General features: G+C 40.3%; 1 protein-coding gene across 4 annotated transcripts in view; it reads right to left on the reverse strand.

The window, feature by feature from the left end:
- PLCE1 (phospholipase C epsilon 1) overlaps window positions 1-23,175 on the reverse strand; it is a 319,039-nt gene that overhangs the window by 28,705 nt on the left and 267,159 nt on the right. For all 4 annotated transcript variants that reach the window (XM_054033535.1, XM_054033536.1, XM_054033534.1 and 1 more), the window contains 9 exons: window positions 19,737-19,844; window positions 18,865-18,981; window positions 18,614-18,772; window positions 17,012-17,141; window positions 13,829-13,953; window positions 9,213-9,330; window positions 4,388-4,519; window positions 3,115-3,408; window positions 1,643-1,806 (listed from right to left, as the gene is read on the reverse strand). In XM_054033535.1, the coding sequence (XP_053889510.1) occupies window positions 1,643-1,806; window positions 3,115-3,408; window positions 4,388-4,519; window positions 9,213-9,330; window positions 13,829-13,953; window positions 17,012-17,141; window positions 18,614-18,772; window positions 18,865-18,981; window positions 19,737-19,844 (1,347 nt within the window). The remainder of the gene's footprint in view (window positions 1-1,642; window positions 1,807-3,114; window positions 3,409-4,387; window positions 4,520-9,212; window positions 9,331-13,828; window positions 13,954-17,011; window positions 17,142-18,613; window positions 18,773-18,864; window positions 18,982-19,736; window positions 19,845-23,175) is intronic.

A 23,175-nucleotide genomic window follows, 5' to 3' on the forward strand; every position in this document is an offset into this window, starting at 1 on the left:
TACATATAAAATGATGGGGTCTAAATTAGCTGTTACCACTCAAGAAAGAGATCTTGGCGTCATTGTGGAGAGTTCTCTGAAAACATCCACTCAATGTGCAGCGGCAGTCAAAAAAGAAAACAGAATGTTGGGAATCATTAAGAAAGGGATTGATAATAAGATAGAAAATATCATATTGCCTCTATATAATCCATACGTGCAGATGTGGTCGCCCCATCTCAAAAAAGATATATTGGAATTGGAAAAGGTTCAGAAAAGGGCAACAAAAATGATTAGGGGTATGGAACGGCTGCTGTATGTGGACAGATAAGAAAACTGGACTTTTCACCTTGGAAAAGAGACGACTAAGGGGGGATATGATTGACATCTATAAAATCATGACTGGTGTGAAGAAAGTAAATAAGGAAGTGTTATTTACTCCTTCTCATAACACAAGAACTGGGGTCACCAAATGAAATTATTAGGCTGAAGGTTTAAAACAAACAAAAGGAAGTATTTTTTCACAGAACGTACAGTAAGTCTGTGGAACTCTTTGCCAGAGCATGTTGTGAAGGCCAAGACTATAACAGAGTTCAAAAAAGAACTAGGTAAGTTCATGGAGGATAGGTCCATCAATGGCTATTAGCTAGGGTGGGCAAGGATGATGTCCTGTTTGCCAGAAGCCAGGAATGAGCGACAGGGGATGGATCACTTGATGATTACCTGTTCTGTTCATTCCCTCTGGGGCACCTGGCATTGGCCACTGTCAGAAGACAGGATACTGGGCTAGATGGACCTTTGGTCTGACCCAATATGGCCATTCTTATGTTACTATTATAGAATATAATAATATGTAGCGAGGTGGTCACCCCGCTCTGGCCCTGAAGGGTTAAAGCAGCCCTGGAGAGGGCTGTGGCTGGAGAAAAGCTAGGCTGATTGGAAAACCAGCCACAGCTGTAGCCAGTGCAATCAGGGCCCTGCTGGCCCTTTTAAGAGGGCGGTGGGCCAGAAGGACTGAGACAGTCTCTCTAGCTGTCAGAGAGAGAAGGACCTGGCTGTCTGGGAAACTAAGGAGGGTACCTAGGGTGGAGCTGTGCCGGGGAAGGGCAGAGGGAGCTGGGGAGCTCCAGCCTAGCAAAGCCTCAGGCTGCAGGCTGAGTTAAGGGCCCACAAAAGGGTACTAGGGCGGCAGAGGGGCAGCCCAGGAATAGGCAGAGGCAGCTGGTCCAACCCCCCTTGCGGATGATGAGTGGTTTACAGACTGCCGTCTGCCCCAGTGAGCGGGGGCTAAATGGAGACTGGCAGTAGCCACTGAGGCAAGGTGGGCTTAGGGGGTTGGGTGTTTCCCTGGGAGGGCAGACCCAGAGTGAGGGGGTACTGTGGTGGGCAAAACCCTGATGTAAAGGGGCACCGGGAGGGATGCGGGGGCCAGCGGCAGGCGAGACACTGGCCTGCAGAGGGCACTCCGGGCTGGAAGAGCTAATTCCCAGGACGACCAGCAGGATGTGCTGCACCGGTGAGTCATCACATAATATAAAAGTGTGACTGTAAAGTTGATGGGATCCTTTTAGGACTGAAGTTACACGACATCCAGTTTGAATATTTAGCTTTTAAAAATTAAATAATATTTTTAATATTTAGCATACCCTTCAAATGTACTTACTGTTAAAGAATATATAGCTGGCTCTATATTATACAGATCTCGGTCTAATGGAGAAAATTGCTGGTACATTGGACAGTTCTTGTCCCACAGAACAGGGGGTTTCAAAACACACCCACAGCCACCATTCGCCTCAAACATCGCTGCATTAAGATGCAGAGGGAGATCTGCAAAAGTAAAGCAATCACAACTGAAAAATAGTGAAGATTCAATAGAAAGACAGCAAAATGTGGGTTTTTAAAAAATTACTGTTAAAATTGAATTGACAGTATAAAACTAATATTAAATTTCTGGGGACAGCTTTAACTTACATAGCCTATTTGCCCAAATAGTTTATACTTTAAAAAATAAGGATTTTCTAGTTTTACCCATTTTCTAGTTTTTGTTCTATTTATGACTTGGCCACACCCACGAACAATATCTAGCAAGTTTCCTGAGATTTGCCCCAAAATCTAGGATGAAAAAAACGGATTGTGTAATTTGAAGACAACTGAATGGAGCAACTTTTTATGAAAACCCAAAAGGTAAGGGAGCATAAATAGGGATAGAATATAGCCCAAAGATCGTAACCAACACTGCATCAGTACCCAGACTTTGTTCCAGCAGAGTCACTTCTAGGATAAGGGAATTCAGTGCCTTTGTATTCTTAAAAAGTTATCATAAATGATATTATGGGTCTGGCAGTGTAAAAGTGCTGGATTCCAGCCAATTATGGTATATGTGGGTGAAGTGCTCTAGGCACTTCCATGTCATCAGTGATGCAAAAGACCTACCAAATTAGGCACAGAATTCCAGTATTCTGGAAGCACTAATTCACGTAGGGCTAGATTGCTTTTAGCCTTAATATAGTTGCACAAGGGAATAAAGCCAGGAAAAGCCCTCCGACACATCTCAAATGGCCACATGGAATTTTACCCAAATCATTTGTCTCCCTTCTGGGTACAGTGCAAGGTGTGATGTTCTCTGCAGCAAGCAAGTGGGTGAGGAAGGTTGGTTGGTTGGGCATGTGTTGGGAAGGAAGATGCACCCTTTCAAGACCTGACATAAATTACCTCCCTGGGAACGAGAGGGGAGCACTGGATGAATTGTGCCTGTTAGAGTCACAATTTCTCCCAAGGCTATTTCTGGAGTGGTGCCCTTATGCAACACTTCTTATGCAGGCTGTACTAATGGAAACAATCTGGTCCCTATTCTTTATGAGTTACCACCCAGGTATATATTCACTTAAAACTTCACATCTGCCACAATGTAGTTTACTGTATATCTTTTTCTTTTTGTAGTTGGTTGAAATCTTTTTCAAGTACAGTATCTTTGCCAAATAACCCAACATCTGTTTAATAAATCCACAAATACAGATGATGGTAAGGTAAAGAAATATTATGGTAAATACAGTTTCATAATTAATGAATCACTTCTTTTATAATATTTTAAATGTACATAAATATATATTACTAGAGGAATTATTCTACCCATACCATCAGTTTGATAGTTAACTGCCACAAGCTGTATTCCATGGAGCCAGAATATAAGGGGATGGGGGTTTGAAGAGTCAATGCGTGTGGCAGCAGGATATGTTCTCAATAGCTGACAGGTGGTATGCTCAATCAGTTTCTGAGAATACCGTCTGCACAGACGTTTGGCAGCATTCTCATTCAGTGAAGAGATATGATAACATTTAGGTGTCCTTATGATAGCACTGAGAGAAGTTGTAGGGTTGAAAGGAGGAGAACAAAATTCTTCCCAGGTTTGCCGGGCACCCTCAAAAGGACCTGTAAAATAAACATTAATCTCAAATTATAGCTGCAGATCCTCAGACCTCAAGCATCAGTTTTTTCCAGTGAAGTATATTTATGTATTTTGGATTGGGTAAAAACAAATGATCTCTAGAAACCACACTGTTCATATAGGTATCACGTTTCTTTCTTCATATGCAGTAAGAGCAATTAGTGAGAGACTGACTACATAATGGTTAAATACTAATTGATACTATAACTAGACATGTATTAATAGATATTTCTATAAATAAATATTTGAATATCATTCCCTTGAATTAAATGAGTATATATTTAATATGTGAGCATATCTTATCAATTTGAAATGAGTCCTGACTCTTAATTCATTGCTGGAAACCTTTATAATATTGCTAGTACGCTGCTTGGAATACAGAGATTGTTTAAATGGAAAGCATATAAAATTTCTTTAAGACTACTATGTAACTTTCAAACTTAACTATACAGCCTGCAGTAAAAGATAGACAGCCAAATTCTCTGCTGATTTATATCCCTTGCAGCCCCACTGAAGTTTGCACAAAGACTAAGTGCAGGATTTTGCCCAAAGACTATGGTGAAGCTTGTCAAGACATAAAATGGCAGTTAGCTGTTTAACTGTCATTTTCACCTGTGAAAATCTCCTCCCATATCTTTTAAGATATAAACTTAATCCTAAGATTCATGTTCAAGCTATAAGATGCAAATATTTTAGTTGTGAATCAATCATTCTCATCAGTAATTTTTAACTGACTGACTTTATGCCTCCAGCATATTAATCCTATACTAACATTCCATACTTTACAGTTGATTCTTTATAAAGAAGTTATTGTAATAGCTGCACTGTTAATGAAAAGTGATTCCAAAATTCAAGAGCAGCATGCACACAGTAAATTGTTTGATCTTTAACAACTTGAACTTGTGTATGTGTTGGACTACAGAGTCATTCCACGTGATTGGTGAAAGAAGATCCTGACTTTACCTTTTCCAGATGCTTTGGCAAGTGTTGCTGGCTCCCCAGGGCTTAGTCTGCCCGGATTGTTGCCAAAAATGGACTTCCTGCTTTTTCTTTCCTTTCCTCTGCTAGAGCCAGATGGGTTTAGCGTTGACAGGCCTGTTCCCATAAAAGTAAAATAAATAAGCCAAAAAACATGACCAAAAGGGCATGACATTTTCCATCATTTTCCACGTTATTCTTTGAGGCACTAATACTAAAGTAGCACACAGGACAACTAGCATATTATTCCCAGTAACTGAGTCTAACTATATTTACAATCATCAACACAGGAAAAAAAATCTTTGTGACATAACTGTTGCCTGAGATTTATTTTTGGCTGGAGGGCAGGAAGTGATTTAAGTTACAGAATAGTCCCAATGACTCTCAAAACAAATTCTACACCGAACAGTCACAATAAACTCAGAGCTAAAAACTAATGCTACCCATCACATATCCAACTAGTTTTTCAGGTAAATCAAAACATACAAGTATAGCATATCATGGTACTGACACACTGTAGGCAATGACACTATGTGTTCAAATGAACCTGGCAAAAATGACTACATTTGCTATAAGGACAATCCCAAAGAATCGTAGGGTAATATACTAGTTGATCCATAAGTCTTTTCCAGTCCATCTTATATTATATTAAAACTAGTATTTATAATTCATATTTCAACCATGGAAAATATTTGTAAGTGGAAAATCTTTTAATCACTTAATGATTGACTGTTTTGAGATACTCAGATGAAAAGCACTATAATAAATATTATTATTCCATATACATATATTCAAAACAAAACAATCATTGAGGACATGATCTAAAGTTCACTGAAATCAGTGGATTCCATTTCCACTGATTTAAATTCCTTTCCATTGATTTCAGTGGATTTTGATCAGATCTAACTGAAATACAAAGTAAAAATACATCAAGGAGTTCTTTTGACATCCGCTCAACACACGAAAGCTATGTGAAGAATGCTATTGGAACGCCACGACATATTTGTAACTTACATTTTTCTTAATTTTTCATTAAAAATTGAAAAAATATTGTGCAAAAAAATGTAAATTGAAAACTTAAGTTACAATAGAAGAAAATACTGAATTTACATTGCAAATTAACATTTTAACTACTAATTTGAAGCTTAGTAGAAGTTGGATTCTGCCCCACTGAACTCAACCTATTGCAGATTAGCAGTGAGGTCTCAATCCTTCAAACACTTTTGCACATACGGAATGAAGTTAAGCACATGATTTCAGTGGAGCCACTCATGGCTTCCAAGGTCCACAGCTCTCGGGCAGCCCCTCCAGACCAGGGCTTCCAGGCTTCCTGACAGAGCTGGGAGCCTGAGTTCCACTGTTTGGCTCCCAGCTCCCCAGCAGGGAGACTGGGAAACATGAGAACCTCAGCTTGACCCAGGAAATCCTGGAAGTGCCCAGTGTTTTCAGATTTCCAGGCTAGCTGGCTCCCTGTGCTGCCTGCTTCGGAATTGGGCTGCATGGGGAGCCACCTGGCCCCAAAGGCTAGAAGTCCTGGGTCCCCTGGCCTGGGACAGTTCAGGTTGGGGCTGCCCAGGAACCACAGACCATGGGACTCCAAGGGCTGTTCACTGGCAGCAATGAAACTGACAAGAATGTCAGTTTCACTCAGCAGCTGCAGCAGTCCCAGGGATCATTCCTTGTTTAGGAAACACCATGTTTTGGTGTTTTAAAATTATTATTATTTTTTTTTTAAAGATGTCCAGTTTGCAGCAGATTTCAAAATATCAAAAATTTCCCACAAACTGGAAATCTCTAGTTTTGGCCAGTTCTACCCACTATTAACAAAGGGACTCAATGAAGGAAATAAAGATAATATTTTTGTAATAGGAAAGTGCTATAACAACAAGTACTTCAACTCTAATATCCTGTGTATTGGCTAGTATCACTGGGAGAATTATCTGTGTTAAACATAGCTACCTATATTAGAATAAGAATCAGTTGCAAAATAAAACTTCAGATTATTTAGGAAGAAGATGGAGCAACTGATAACTCATAGCAGACTTCTGGCCTTTCAAAATGTATTTGGCCAGATCCTGGATCTTGATATAGCTCATTTGCACTGCTCTAGCAGCACAAAGTATCTGTAAAACTGGGGTGACTTGTTACATGGTTAACATGGGGTCCCACAGGAATCAATTCTTGGCCCTATCCTGTTTAACATTTTTATCAATGAGAAGGAAGAAAACATGTTTGTTTTAGGATGTGTAAACAGTGGACTATCAAGTAAAAGTAGGGAGGTTATATTACTGCTCTATTTGGCTTTGATGCAACCAATACTGGAATACTGTGTCCAGTTCTGGTCATCAGAGCTGATTGCTCCAAAACTATAGTTACTATCTGTTCCTTGGGAGTACAGGTTGTTGACTGGGGCACTGCATCAGGCAGTGTTCAAGTGTTAGCCTAGGTCTTCACATTCACATTTGGAGTAATTTCCCTAGCTTTCACTTGGTCATATGGTCACCAGGTCTGGTGTCCACAATTCAAGAAGGAAGTTGATAAATTGGAGATGAGTCAGGGAAGAGCTACAAAAATGATTAAAGAATTAAAACATGCCTTATAGTGAAAGACTCAAGGAGCTCAATCTATGTAGTTTAATGAACAGAAGGTTAAGGGATGACTTGATCACAATTTAGAAATACCTACAGAACAGAAACTTGATAATAAAGGGCTCTTCAGCCTATCAGACAAAGAAACAACATGGCTGGAAGTTGATGCTGGACAAATTCGGACTAGAAATAAGTTGCAATTTTTTAACAGAGAGTGTAATTAACCAAAATTACCTACGGGGTTGGAACAATTTCCTAAGGGTTGTTGTGGATTCTCCTTCGCTGAAAATGTTATAATCAAAATTGGACTTTTTTCTAAAAGATAAACTCTAGTTTAAACAAGAAATAATTCAAGGAAATCATCTGGCCTGTGTTATACAGGAGGTCAGATGAGAGATGATCACAGTGGAACCTTCTGGCCTTATGATCTAAGATTGGCTTCCTCAGAAAGAGCCAAATCATAAGTGCAAAACACAAAACAAGTAAAAGGGGCCAGAGGAAAGAAATCTTCTCTTTAGACTATATAGCAACAGCAGAGCCACCTTGCAGCCACTCCTGCTACTTCAGGACTACATTACCCCCACCCCTTCCCAACTTTTGCGTCCATTCCCCTCTCCGGAAGAAACTAGTCAGTAGATCCACATAATTATGGATCCACCAGCCTTGTCCCCTGCTCCAACCCCAACATCCCCTAAGACCTGTGAAGTGTTTCCAGCTTTCTGCCCCCTTGCTGCACAGTGGAATCACATCAGTTGCACAATGGTCAGGGACTCTATGCCCACTAAGAGAAGGGCAGGATTTTTCCCAAAGGAGGGGGCATATAAACGTTAACTTGGGAAAATAGTCTTTATGGGGTCTAGCTATGCCTATAAAAGTGTCCTCCCTGTGAAAGAAACTGATTTTCTTATTTGTTCTAATTATGTTTTGAATTAAAACAAAGGAGAAATTTAATTATGGCAAGCGAGTATTTATTTTCTAATTGAATTTTAGGAACATTTTAGAAAGTCAGAAATTTGTGTATTAAAATGTTTTGAGTAATTGAAACTGTATGAAAGATGGAAAATACTACTCTTTGCTCAGAAGAGAATAATGTTTGACTTGAAAGACAACTGGAATTACTTCACTGCAGATTATATTAAGGGGACAGCTAAATTAAAAATCACCAATCTTATTTTTTAACTTGCCGTTGTTACAAGTTACACCTAACATTCATAAAACTAAGAGATTAGAGAAATGTTTTTCTCTGATTTTTCAATTTGTTTCCCTTGACTTTGTGTAAATTAATTTCAGATTATATTTCTTTTTGTATTAAATCCTAATGTGCAATAGTTGCCAATATTTCTGTAGAGAACTGTTCTACTAAAGAAGTGAATTCTCATTTCAACAAACTATCAATAATGAAAAGTAAATTAGCAATTTAAACCATGAGTTAGTATACAGAATGTACAGTATATTAGCCAAAATATGCTCATCCTCAGTGTTCTGTTCTGAGCAAATAAAAACAAGTAATCTCAATTTCAGTTCCTCCACCTCCTACTGTTTTCCAATCCTTATCTCTCCACCACTACAGAATGAAGCCCTTCCTACATCTCTATCCTCCTGCGGATCGTTGCTACATGCCTATAATGGGCCATTTTCTTCCTGCCACCCATCCACCTTACCTGGGCTGCTGGCCTGCTCTCCAGATGTTCTCTACACCTGGCTCGATGCCAGTTTCCCTTTTAGCCTCATCCCCAATATGACCTCTCTCTCTCTCTCTCCATTCCTCAGCTGATGTCTAGCTCAATTACTGGGTCACCGGGGATGTAAATAATAATGTCAGGGGTGCAGGTGAGAGGGAAGGCTTCTGGCAGTGGTGAGACAAGCTAAGTTGGAACTTATTCTTAAAGAGTCCTGACCTACTCTGCCTCCCAGAGGCTGGAAATTCTTCTTCAGACCTGGCACAGCAGCTCCTTAGGTAAAATTCCAATGAAAATCCTTATGAAATAGCTTGTTCTTAGTTATCATTCAGATAGGAATTAGCCACTTTACTACAGTTTAAAGATTGGAGTGCTTTTTTCCTCCATGACAAACGCAGCACATAGAATCATCAGCCAACATACAGAATCCATAACCACAAAAAGGCATGTTCCCCACATATTACAGTTTGAATTCTGCAGTTACAATTAGATCACTGTTATGTTCCAAATATTTAGAAAATGTAAAGCAATAAGCATACTTACCAGGGAATTTCACAGCTTGGCAATAGATGACAAGATCTGAGAGCTCTGGTGCTATCTGTCTACTTTCCTTCTTATTTTGTGGAAGATAAAATTCTTCACCCAGTTCCATGTCATAAACCTAAGTGACAATTCAAGTGATGTATATACAAAGGGTTTGAAAATGAAGGTATTCTAGCATACCTCATATATACCCTCGATATGGCTTTATCACATTCAGCACACATGATTCTGTATCCTCACAAAATGGATTTATGCATGCATCTATTTTTCCCATTCATTACCATATATTAGTATCATTTGTATTGCAGTAGTACTCAAAATACACCTAGATAACTTTAAAAATCCAGCCCTAAGTTACTTCCGACTAATAGCAGGAGTGAGATCTCAGCAACTCACTTGCATTCAACAAGATGATATTCAGTGAAGACAAGTGCAAAGTACTACACTTAGGAAGGAAATAACAAATACACAACTACAAAATGGGGGATAAATGGCTAGCTTCTGGTGCTGCTGAAAAGGACGTGGTGGTTATACTGGATCAAAAACCGAATAGGAGTCACTGTGATGTACTTGAGAAAAAGGCTAACATTCTGGGTTGTATTAACTGCAGCGTCCTATGTAAGACATGGGAGGTGATTATCCCACTCTACTCGGCACTAGTGAAGCCTAAGCTGGAATATTGTGTTCAATTCTGGGTGCCAGACTTCAGGAAAGATGTGGACAAATTGGAGAGAGTTCAGAGAAGAGCAACAAAAATGACAAAGGGTTTAGAAAACCTGACCTATGAGGAAAGGTTAAAAAAATGGGCATATATACTCTTGAGAAAAGAAAACTCCAGGGGGACCTGATAACAGTCTTCAAATATGTTAAGGGCTGTTATAAAGAGCACTGTGATCAATTGTTCTTCAAGTCCAATGAAGGTAGGCTATGTAGCAAGGGAGATTTAGGTTAGATATTAGGAAAAACTTTCTAACTATAAGGGTAGTTAAGCTCTGGAATAGGCTTCCAGTGGAGGTTGTAGAGTCTCCATCATTGGAGGTCTTTAAGAAAAGGTTAGAGAAACTACCTTAGCACTGGGGGCTGGATTTGATAATTTCTCAAGATCCCTTCCAGCACTACATTTCTAGGATTCTGACGACTATGTCTTAAGCCCATGTCTCCTCAAATACACTCAGTCTCCACCCACACCCTCCATGTCATTCTCTACACTATTTTTTTTATCCTGCACTCTTGAAAGCAGGAAACCAAGCATATGGAGGGGTTGAGACTTATTACCGGTCAGTATGAGGGTTCATACCTAGACCAGATATCCCAAAGAATGCAACACCTGGTCTGGTAATTTATTTAAGTGACCAAATAAATGGGAGTTCAGCTCGTGAAAATATGGCCACTAGTACTTTACTTACTTGTGCCCCCACGTAGCCTCTGATTACACTTGTGGAGTGCACAGGGTCGGCTCCAGGCACCAGCTAAAGAAGCAGGTGCTTGGGGCGGCCAATACCAAGGGGCGGCACTCCGGCTGCTATTGGGGCGGCATGTCTGGGTCTTTGGCGGCAATTCTGCGGCGGGTTCCTCACTCCTTCTCAGAACAAAGGACTTGCCACTGAATTGCCGCTGAAGAGTGGAGCGGCATGATCGTGCTGCCGTGACTTTTTTTTTTTTTTTTTGATGCTTGGGGCGGCGGAAAACCTGGAGCCGGTCCTGGGAGTGCAGCAGCCTTGCAATCCCTGCTCAACACGACAAAGAATAACAGTATTCCTTTATATATTAAGGAATCACCAGTCAAGACCCTGAAGGGAGGCTTTCCATCCTACACTTTATTTTTAACCCCTTTTTATACATGTTAATCCATAGATAGGGAGCTTCACTCAGTGTAAAGCAGAGGTGTGTGATACTTTCTGTTCATAAAGACAAAATGACTTTAAAAACCAGTTTCTCATTTTACTTTTTGTAAATTTTACTAAAAGCAAAATGCAATTCTGCCAGTTAACTGAAAAAGTTGTACCAGATAATATGTGCATAGTTGAGAGGAGGGGAAGGTTGATGTTCAAGTTGAACTTCCAGCAATAATCTGGTAGATGAGACTCCCTGTGTGCATGGGAATAGCTCACATTAACAATGGCTGAATGTATGATAATCATTAAGGAGAGACCTACATTATCTGTTACAATCTGAATCTCATCAACCAACAGCTGTGAGACTTTGTCACAACTGGAAAAAACCTGAGAGAGAAAGACAGTACAACAGCTGGAAGAAAATTCCATAGAAGGTCATCTTTAAATGAGTGAAAAATTATTTCAAATTCATATATTTTTGTTTTGTTTTGTTTGTTTGTTTATTTGAAATACTAGTGCAGATATTTTTTCACATGCTCTTGATGGAAAACAAGAAGGGTGGGAAACTGCGGGATAGAATACAGCTGCCAGGGACAGTGAATATGCAAGGATAGATGTCTGGAGATTTTAGCAAAATCGCCCAAAAAGAAAATGGGTCAAAGGGGCTGTTACAAATGGGATGAACCAGCTGAAATAGTGAGAAAAAATACATGCAATCTTATGAATAAAATTCATTTTTGCTTGTAAAAAAAGACAAGGCACATATACATGCATCAGCACCATTTTTCTTCTAGTAAGCACCCATGGGGTTGCTTTGAGGTAAAGGGAGTCAGTTTTAATCACCTATCTGAGGCATTGTTTTACAAAGAGTATTGTCACATAAGCAAGCAAAATGGTAGAAGTTGGATTGTTAATGTGACAAATTAATGCAGAAATTGACATTTCTTATGTTGAGCCAGTTTATATGCAGCCAATATACTGGTGCACTTTTTTTTTAAATGGACTTGAAATTTTGTAATTTTGTCAGGTTTGTTTCCCAGTGTTTATTTTTTAAAATCAATTTTTGAAAAAAGTTATTAATTGGTGTTGTTTTCACTTTAGATTGAAAGAGAAAGATGCACATAGAAATTCATGATATTCAATACCTTGCAGGAATATACTAAGTGTGGATTTCTCTATGTATCTCATAGTATTAATATATGTATAAAATACATTATGATCTAATTATTACTGATTAACAACACAAAACTCTCATAAACCTGGATCTTTAATAAAAAAGATTGCACAGATCTGTTCTAAATAAATGTATATTATCTTGATTTAAAACAGTATAAGATATACCTTTCAGGAAAAAGTCTAAAAGAGATTTTTCTTTTAAACTCTACTACGAAAACTATCATTTTAAATAACTATAGTGATAAAGGTATTGGTTTTCTTAAATGCATTGTGGACAGTGGGCCATATTTTGTCTTTGTTCTGTGCACAGAGCTCCCATTGAACTAAATGGAAACAGTAAAGATGGAGTCAGTATACAGTGCACCCAAGCCTGGAAAAATTTTCTGATGAGCCCAGCATTTTGCATATATCATGAGGAGTGTGTGTCAAAAATGAGTTCACAGTGAAGTACAATAATATCTGGTAAATTGCTTGGGTTGGGAAAAAAAGTAATCTTCAAATCTGAGAAACAGTGTGTGTTCCATGGAATTACGAAAGTCATGAAGATAAAGCATAAGCTTTATAAGCTGCAGTTAAGTACTCTGCAAAACCATATGGTATTTATCAACAACAATTGCTTTTCATATAAAAACTCAACTTACTTTCATAAACATCAGTTATAGCACTATACATATGGAGCATAATCACAGAAAATCAAGACTTGTATAATTCTGATAGTGAGATGGATAGTCTTTTATAAAGAGCAAGGGCAGGGAAGCTTAAACTGCATCAACAGAATTTGAAACAAGAGTGAATTACTATAATTGTGAATGGACACTGTACTTCATTGCTAGATATGAGCCTGACTAAGAATTTACTCTCAATTCATAATAGCAGTGTTGGCCAGGAGCTGACCAAGGAACCACTGTGACTGAGTCACAGTATGCTTCGTGACTCCACTCTTCCTCTGGTGCAGCATGGCTGTCTCCTGCAGTGGGCAGGGATGTAACAGGGGACAGCCTCACTGAGAACAGAACTCGGCCACTGCTGTTTAGATTATGTTTTTGAAACCCTTACCTTTTATCAACTTTAGCAATCTTTTTAATATTTTAGAGTTCTTTATTAGGTCACTTTGCCACCACATGCTAATGAGTTGATAAATAATATATTCCCACCTACAGTACAACCAACCAAGACTGTGTAGATTATCCAGATGGAATTTAACAACAACCTTCCATTAAAGTCAACTCTTTTGTTTTATACTATTTTTCTCTGCTAGTAATGTTAGGGACTTGATCTGATGTCCATTAAAGCCAGTGGAAAGACTCCCATTGACTTCAGTAGGCACTGGCTCACAGCCTACAAACTTCTTTGCTTATTTTTATTGCTGTTGCATATTGGTTTAATGAGTTCAATGTTGTGTCCACAATAACCTCTGAATCCTTTTATTGACCTGGATGCTTGTTGCATATACCTTATCTTCCCTAGGATGGTTCCCTGCTTCCAGTTATTTGTCTACATTAAAGTGCGTTTGCCATGTGTTGGTTCAGTCACCTGAGCAAATCAAATCCTTTTGAAGCTGGATCCATGTCAAAAGGTTTGGGGGAGAGAAAAAAAAAGTACTACCTTTCCTTTATTGTTATAAGTAATGCAATCAGTTTTCTTTATTCTCTTGGCAGTTTCTTCATTATATTCAAATTGCAGTTTATCACTGGATGATTTAGTCTCAGGTCGGTCTTCCAGAATGTTATCTAGAAATTAATTGATTTTAGATAAACAATATGCAGGCCAAGAATTAACTGCAAATTTTATTTCAACTACAAGTTGTTTTGGATAAAGGACCTAGTTACATGTCTGAATAACCAACTGGCAAAAATAACTTATTTACTGGTTAAAGCATTTCTCCTTCATTGGTAATATTCTTTTTTAAGAATAAGGATTGATTCTTGTTAGCATGTGGTTCTTCTATGAAACCTTCTACACTGTCTTTTTTGTTCAGTAGATATTAAAACCAGAAAATCATTTAATAAATATGAGTTAAAATATTTCCACATCCTCTCTGGCAAATCAAGAAACAAAGGCTTGCCACCGAAAGTATTTAAGAGGTGTTATTCTTGAATATTCAAGAATTGCAGAAGTTTATTAGTTAATACAGTTTAGTCAGTAATCAGTAATTTTAAAAGGTATCTTCACATTTCAGACTTCGATTCATGCTGCCCCCACTCACATACACACACTTCCTATATGCTTGAGGCATTCTCCTCCATTAAAAAGAATGCCTCATGTACGTGCTAGAGACTTACCCTGATTGGCTCCCCAAATCAGAGTGATTTTTAAGAATGGAAGAACTGCCACAACGGGAAACATTTTTTGTTTACTCTGGCTCTCTATACTGTGTGTGTGTGTGTGTGTGTGTGTGTGTGTGTGTGTGTGTGTGTGTGTGTAAATAAATAAACCTTCTAAGGGTCTCAGTAGCTTATTAAATATAATTTTTGGACCACAGTATCTTTATGAATAAACAGTGTTTCATATGCAGCTTTCCAATGATACCTGACCAGTAAATAAGGCATAATGACACCATTTGAATGCATTTTCAATTAATACAAAGGAGGTACACCTCTACCTCGATATAACGCTGTCCTTGGGAGCCAAAAAACCTTACCGTATTATAGGTGAAACTGCGTTACATAGAACTTGCTTTGATCCACCGGAGTGCGCAGTCTGGCACCCCTGGAGCACTGCTTTACCGCGTTATATCCGAATTTGTGTTATATCGGGTCGCATTATATCTGGGTAGAGGTGTACCATATATTTACACTATATACTTTTAACAAGTTGGAGACACAGTGCTGAAATTCATGCAGTTAAAATGCTCAACCAAATGGCTTTTACCTTCCTGGCTGTTAGGAGCAGGAGAAGCATTAAGGACATCAGCTACAGGAAAACAGAGTCAGAAAGGGGATAAGAGTAAAGGAAATTAAGAAATACAGCCAGAAAAAATGAAAATTAAGTGTCAATTTTAAAACTATGAGCATTATGCAAAACTACAGCATTGCTAAAGGAAAATAAAACTGAAATCTAAAGTTTTCAGATGATTATTATTTAGATTAGTTCTGCCAAATATTATAATAGTTAAAACAAACACTGTAACCATTTTATTAAAGCAGTAAAGCATGCCACAGGTTACTTTTTGTACTGCACTGTGCACAATTGTTTGTTGATTTCAGATTTTTCCAGCCTTCTCCTAATGGAATATGTTTCAAGTACAACTTACAGTGGGCAACTTGCAATTTCTTCCTGGCCAATATGTAAGAAACATCTGCACTTGAAGAGCATATTTTCATCTATGCCACCTGAAGATTCTTCTACAGAGGGAGAATCTTCAGGTAGATAATTAAGCAGTCTTTCCAGCTATCTTGTGCTGCTGGAACAGCACAAAGCCGATGGAGCAGGCACCAAAATCTGACCCACTTTCATATTTATCTTAGGAAAATCCAAAGCAGTCATTAAGTCTCCTTATTAAATTTTATTTTGTTAATTTCATCATCACCAACAGAGAAACAAAATAAATTTCATTTGTGAAAGGTTTCGCTGTGCCACTTAAACACAAGTCTGGCACTACAGGAAGTGCTGAGCTTTGTGCCTTTCATAAACTTGGTCACCTGTGTAAAGGTCAGGCACTATCTGGCCTTAGGTTTTAATAAATGAAATATTTTATTCTTTTGCCATGTCTCTGGGTGGTATGAATTTGGCTACCAGTTGTGATGCATCTTGACATGACACATTTTCTGACAGTTATCAGTTATGAAACTAACATCACTTTTGAATGTCTTGGGCCAATTCATTCCTAGTGTAACTTCACTGATGACTTCAGGAACATGTCCAGGCCCCAGACTGCAAGTGTATATGCTGCGCTCAGTAGAAGGATGTTCTGCACCTGTTCTGAATACTGTCCCTGAAAAATTGTTTGAATGTTGGCAACATGATTTAATTCTTAGCACAAAAATCATTAGTTTAACTTATTAACGACAGCAATGGCATGCTTGCAAACATATATGGACACTTAGGGCTACATTGTAACTATAAGATCTGACCTAAACAAGTGCCTCTGTGATTTGGCCCTGCCCCATGAGCAGTCCAGGAAGAACAGAGTCAAAATCTCCTTCACAATTTCCCCACTGCTCTAGTAAGGGAGCAAACTTTGCCAGGCCTATACCCAGTGCAACGCAGGCCACCAGACACCCAGGTACATCTATGCTATCAGAAGCTCTTGGGAGATGGAGCCATGGACCTGCCCACTCCCTGCCCGTTTGTGTAGGCCACGGGTTGTAGTGGCTCTGCAAAGCCTGCTTCCCCTCCTGTGCTGCTATCTATGAAGCGTACGGCAAGACGGTAAGGGAATGCCTTATGCCCCCTTACCTCCTTATACCACTGCACAAGCCAGGCCACTCTTCAGCCCTTAGGGAAAAGGAATTAATATGAAGAATGCATGATCTCTGAGGTGTTAAAACCCACAAAGAAAACAGGGTTTATGTAAAATACAATTCTTTGTAATTCATTTATATACACTTATTTTGATGTAATTTAGAATGAATATGTTATCACTCATTATAAGGGATACTAGATTAGATAGTAACAAATACATAAAATGTGGAACAACCTAATTTTCTCATGCAAATGTCTCACTACATCTTGTTTGATCTATTCTAACTGAAGCAAATTTAAACAGTTAAAGTCAGTCATAAGTATGGAGAAACTTTATAAACCAAGAATTCTCTAAATATAGCATTGAAATATATATTTCTTTACCATCAGAGAGAGATTCATAGTCATAGTCATATTCATCCTCTTCATCCTCCTCCTCTTCATTATTAGTGGTGGGGTTACCAGCATTGCCACCATTACTGGCCTGGGCTTGCATGTATGCCAGCTGGTGAGCCTACAGCATTAAAATAATTTTTAAAGTTCTCAAATATTGAAACAGCAAAAAAGTTCTATTTATAATATTCTTATTCATATGTATCTGTTCAGAGTCCTGTTTTTATAGGAGGAAAAATAGCTATTCTAAAGGCTTGTCTACATGGGAAAGTTATACCAGTAAAAAGTGAAGAGTGAATTTAAACATCTGTAGTTACACAGGTATAAATCCCCAAGTGCCCATTGTTAGTCCAATATAAGAGTTTATGGTTTAGTTTATGGCACTTTGGAATCTGTTTAGACAAAACAAAAAAATCCAAAAACATACAGGGAGTTAATGGTTTAACTATAGTGGTTGACTGGTGAAACTTTCCTGTGTACAGAAACCCCAAAATTCCTCCCATCTCCCAAAATAGTTTATTTACTGTTAACTATGATTCCATGAATGGGTTTAAATCTCCTACTGTAATCTCTGAAAATCCATGTAACATTGATACCTGCATTACAGGAGTTGTTAATAAACTAGAATTTCAAGGAAGATCTGACTGTGAATCAGATATAATTGTCCAGCTTTTTGGATTATTTACTGGGCTTACATTTACCCAAAGTGAAAAGGGAGTCATTGTGGATCTATAGATAAGATCACACTTTTGAAAAAGTCCAGTTCCTACTAAATAATCCATTTCACTACATGGGATGTTTGCCATTAATTCCAAGCCGTTGGTAACTGGAACACAGTTATTGTTCAGTCCCTGTGGGAAAAATGAAGACGGGCTGAGCTGTATAGATTAAAATAAAAGGGATTGTAATGTAAAGGAAGCTTGCATTGTTGTTGCCCACATGGCACTCGATTTCCTTGTAAAGAGAAAACTCCAACTTCTGTAAGAGCATTAGAGTCATTGCAAAAATTAAAAGATGGAGGAGATGTCACCAAAGGATATATATATATATAAGTATTAAGAACGACTACATATTTCAGGAAAATTTTCTACCTATCATATGGAAATACAGTATAATAAAAATGGTAAAATTCTGCCATGAAATAAAATCAATTGGTAACAAGAGAAAAAAAATATTTGTTTAAAGCACTTGGCTTGAATATGGTAAAAATACAGCAGAACTTTGCTAAATCCAAAAAGACAACAAAATATTACAAAACAAAATGCACACACACAAAAACCTTGAGGTGGTCTCTCCCCATTTCTGAGCAACCATTTATTAGCTAAGTGTTTGGTAAGACTACACTACTTTTACCAAATATACTACATTATGCTTACTACGTATCATAATTAAAACTAAAAAACATGAAAATAAACCAAGTATTTTTGTAATTATATATATTTATATTACATTGATATATAATCCACAATGGGTTTCCCAGTGTGCATTAGACTGGTTCTGTTGTCCATGTTACATTGGCAAAACTTTAACTACTATTGTTTGTTTCCAAACCACAACTTAAATCTCAGAATGTTTGTTAGGGAAATAATTTACCTTTTGTTTTAAAATATCCACTGGAGTTTGATGGGCTTTGAGTTTTTTGTTTTTCAGCAGCACTTTTCTTCTCAGTTGGTCCGGTGAAGGGAGCATTGGATCATCAGAGAAGTCACTCTCAAATAAAAACTTAGTTACCAGCTTATCTCCAAATACATTCTGAAATATTGAGAATATGTGAGATTTTCATTATCATGAAAAACAAAATCCCCAGCCATGCACTTAGAATAATATAATATACTATGACTAACCTTAAAAATTTCAGCCATCTTGCGTTGCTGAGGCAATGAACAGTGGTTCTCTATAGATATGATGATTGGCATATCAGAGGTGATAAAGGCACTGCGATCAATAGCTTCAACTACATCCTATAAGAACGAAAATGTAACTGTTACAAGAATTAGAATTCTCTAATTTGAAAAGCATAAAATATTTATAGTTGATTATTTCCGAGTTTTGATTCCATGATTCAAAATATGACTTTATATTGTCTGTTGCTATTCCATTTAGGGTTGTCTGCACTGCATCTGAGACTGTGCTTTCCAGCACGGGCAGACAGACACACGCTAGTTCTGCTTGAGCTAACACACAGTAAAAATAGCAGTGTAGCTAAGGTTGCATGGGCTGCAGCTTGGCCTAGTCATCCGAGTACGTACCTGAGGGTCCAGGCATGTTTGTACTCAGGTGGCTAGCTCAAGCTGCTGCCTGTGCTACCCCTAGCTACTCTTCTATTTGTAGTGTGCTAGCTTGAACATTGCTAGCATGTGCCTGTCTACCCGAGTTGGGAAGAACGCTCCCATGTGCAATGTAGACATATCCACACGCTGAGGCCTAAGCCCTAGGACCCTGCGAGTGGGAGGGTCCCAGAGCTCAGGCTGTAACCCAAACCTGAATGTCTACACCGCAGTTAAACAGCCCCTTTAGCATGAGCCCCACAAGCCCACATCAGCTGGCACAAGCCAGCCATGGGTGTCTAATTGCAGTGTACACAAACCCTTGGTGACTTGTTTTCTTCTAGAAGGATAACTGTTGCTTCATAAACTGGTATCTTCATACAAGTGAACAAGTTATTAAACTTCTTTCTTGATTAATTTATATTTTCTGCAAGAAATTGTCAATATACCTTAAAAGGGATCTTAGTAGTGAGAGTATGTCCATGATAAATGATAGGCATCCCATCATCACCATCCCAGCAGTCTAATTCCACACTCCTACAGCCTTGCAAGAGAACCTGTAACACAAATGAATAACAGATCCCATGTGAACAGCAACTGTACAAAAACAAAGAGAGAAAAGGGGTTGCAATGCTAAATGGCCGCTGGGGGAAGTTGCTGCCCATGAAAGCTACTTTATTGTGGTGTGAAAGGAAACCATGAAAGCTACTATCCCAAACAATTGGATCCCACACAGAGAGAGAGAGAGAGAGAGAGAGAGAGAGCAGGAAAATGAAGAATATTAGAAAGCAAGAATTAAAAAGAAAGGTTCCTATTAGAAATAGAAAGAAATTTCAGGAGCTACCAGAATTGCTGCTGGAGGCAGAGAGAATGGGAATTTGGTTGCTGAGTGGGATCAGCTGCCTCCCATGCAGCCCCTCATGCCCCGGATAGGAATGCCCAGTCGAAAAGGAATGCCCAGTCGAAAAGGGACCCTGGCGGCTTCAATCAGCTCTGCTGACCGGGCCATTAAAAGTCCAAACAGCGGCAGCAGGTGAGGAGGGGGCCTGCAGTAGCTCTTTCTGTGGAGCTCATGGGCGGTGCGAGCCCTAGTGGGCAGAGGGCAGATCCCAGAGGAAGGCCTGGGAAAGGCACCTGGCTGCAGGCTGAGGCCAGCAGGGTTAACCCTGGGCAGCAGCCACCCTGATGGCCAGGGGCTCCCTGCAGAGCGGGCATTGTGGCCTTTAGGAAGTACCTTCAGCCCTCTCCCTGCCCGGCTTGCTCCCCGGTTGGTGGGAGCGGAGTAGGCCCAGCTCCCCAGGGCCTGCAGCCGGTGGCAGGGAAGGGGGCCAGGGCAAGCTGCCACCGCCTGCCCCAGGCCCAGTAGCCCGCTCCACGGGGGCTGCTGCACTGGGCTTGTCTTGGGACCATGCAACCAGCTGCACCCGGCTGGTCAGTCTCCTCCCAGGGTGAATGGGCTGTGCAGAAGCATGGGGCTAAAGTTGGGCTGCTCTCCCCGGGAACGGGTCCCAGCAGAGTCGGGCAGCAGTTGGGCATGGAGGCCCCAGCCAACGGCCAGGCTGGGGGGGGAGGGGGTCACTGCAAATGGCAGGGGGAGACGGAAGGGGCCTGCAGCAGCACTCTTTCTAGAGCTGCTGTGATTTGGGCTATGCTGGGGGTGCAACGAGCCAGGGGCAGCATTCCCCCGCCCCGCATTCCAGAGAACAGGAAAAACTTTTGTCCTCGGTGTGCTGGCCGAGCTGTGTGTCCAGGATTCATGGCAAATAGAACAGCCTCTGAGATCCAGGAAAAGCCAGGGCAGCACTGGTGCGTCTGTTATTTAAGGGGCCGCCTAACAAAAGCACCTGCCGGAGCCCCTGCAAACCCACCAGGCAGAGTTTCCCGGAGCCCACACCCCGAACCTCCTCCCGCGCCCCAACCCCCTGCCACAGCTCAGAGCACACTCTGAATCCCTTGGCCCCAGTCTGGAGCCCCCTCCTGCATTCCAAACCCCTCACCCCCAGCCCCACCCTAGAGCCCACACCCCCAGCCGGAGCCCTCACCCCCTCCTGCACCCCAATCCCTTGCCCCAGCCTGGTGAAAATGAGCGAGTGAGCGTTGGAGGAGGGGGGATGAAGTGACCGGGGGTGGGGTCTCAGGGAAGGGGCGGGGCAAGGGTGTTCGGTTTTCTGAAATTAGAAAGTTGGCAACCCTAGCCCCAGGGTACCTCTGTGATGCTCTGCTAACAATTTCTCCCTCAAAAGTCTTCTTAAACGAACTCTACTTAGGGCTTTCTTGTCCATTCATCACCTTTCTAAGGGGGTTTGAGTTTATTCACATAAATAAATCTCCAAAATAAAACTCAGTCTGAAAACACAGTGCATCAGTTTTACCCTCGTTAGGTCACTCCCGGGCTTTTCCTGCCTGTAGTCTAGGGCTACAACTACACACAAAACAAAACAAAAAACCACAGCAGCAAGTTTCAGAGCCCAGGTTAACTGAGTCAGCCTTGTGTTATGGGGCTAAAAATAGCAATGTAGACATTTGCGCTCAGGCTGGAGCCTAGGGTCTGAGACCCTTCCCCTCACTGCGTTTCAGTTGATTGGGGCTCCAAGACTTATTGCTGTGGTTCTTTTTCTGCTGGGTAGACATACCCTCAGTAGGGAAACACCATGTCCCAGGTCTTTCTGCTGGAGCCTGCTCACTCACAGCAGTCTCCAATTCACCCTATTACCAGGCCTTCTTGCCTAGAGCTTTTCCTGCTTTAGCAGGCCACCCCCAGGCCCTACTTTGCTGGAATTATGTGTCTCTGGCTTCCAAACCCCCTGGTATCAAGGTCGTCACTGCAGAAGCCTGACTGCCTTCATTTCTTCCTGCAGTTCCCTGAGCTTCCCCTTCACTGTAGCCATCTGCTGCCCTTTATAAGGAATCACCTGATCCAACCCAGGTTTGTCTCTTATCAGGATTGGATAGCCCCAAACTCTCCAGCCCATAAAGGCAAGACACCCTATCACAGTTGCAAAAAGTGTCCGTTCAAGGGCCAGGAGCTTACACTGGGAGAGAAATATTTACATCTTCCTGCCTGCAGAAACAAGTGGGTATTTAAACAGATATTTTCTCCAGGATGGAGGAGGGCCACTGCAAGAGAGCCTTCTGGGCTACAACTTTTTATTGGAAGTAAAGCTTTCTGGAATCAGTAGAACTTCAGGTAAAGTACATATATGATTAGGGTGAAATTCACTTGTCCTGCTCAGAGCCTTAGACAATGGAAGTGCATTATGTCAGTGGAGAGGGAACCCTCACCCCACCCAGGAGAACAGGGCTGCAATAGTGTTCCCATCTCACCTTATGGACCATTATTTTAGCCTACACGCTGCTGAAAGAGTGCCTGCAGCTCTTTCACATCACTTCGGGTGTTACAGACAATGGATCCCTACCCCACCTCCCCCAACACTGCCATCCTGTGTGAGGCTGTCACAGAAACCTACTCTACAGCACCACTATGCAGCCACTTTACTCATGGCTTTCTCACACACAGTCCACCTCCCCACTTCCAAACACATAAACAAAGGGCTGAAGTAGCAAAGAGGACCTTGTGTGAGCCTGTCACACTTGAATGGATTTCTCTTTAGCATGGTGAATAATAAAAATCCCAATCACAGGAAATTTGATGTTTTCTGTAACATTTGTTGAATACACATATCAAAAATATAGACCCAAAACCCATAGAGAGAAATCAGTCTTTCCAGGTTCATCACCAGTTAGACACAGGGTCAGATAAATAGTATAATATTCCTAGAAGTATATTGTCAGGAGTGATGTTTTCATTAGAAATTTGTCTTTTCAGTACAATGTACAATATCTGAATGGTGTCTTTGACATTTAAACGAACTAACATATTAGATCAGT

Source organism: Malaclemys terrapin, chromosome 7, assembly GCF_027887155.1.
Source record: "Malaclemys terrapin pileata isolate rMalTer1 chromosome 7, rMalTer1.hap1, whole genome shotgun sequence".
Taxonomy (NCBI): domain Eukaryota; kingdom Metazoa; phylum Chordata; order Testudines; family Emydidae; genus Malaclemys; species Malaclemys terrapin.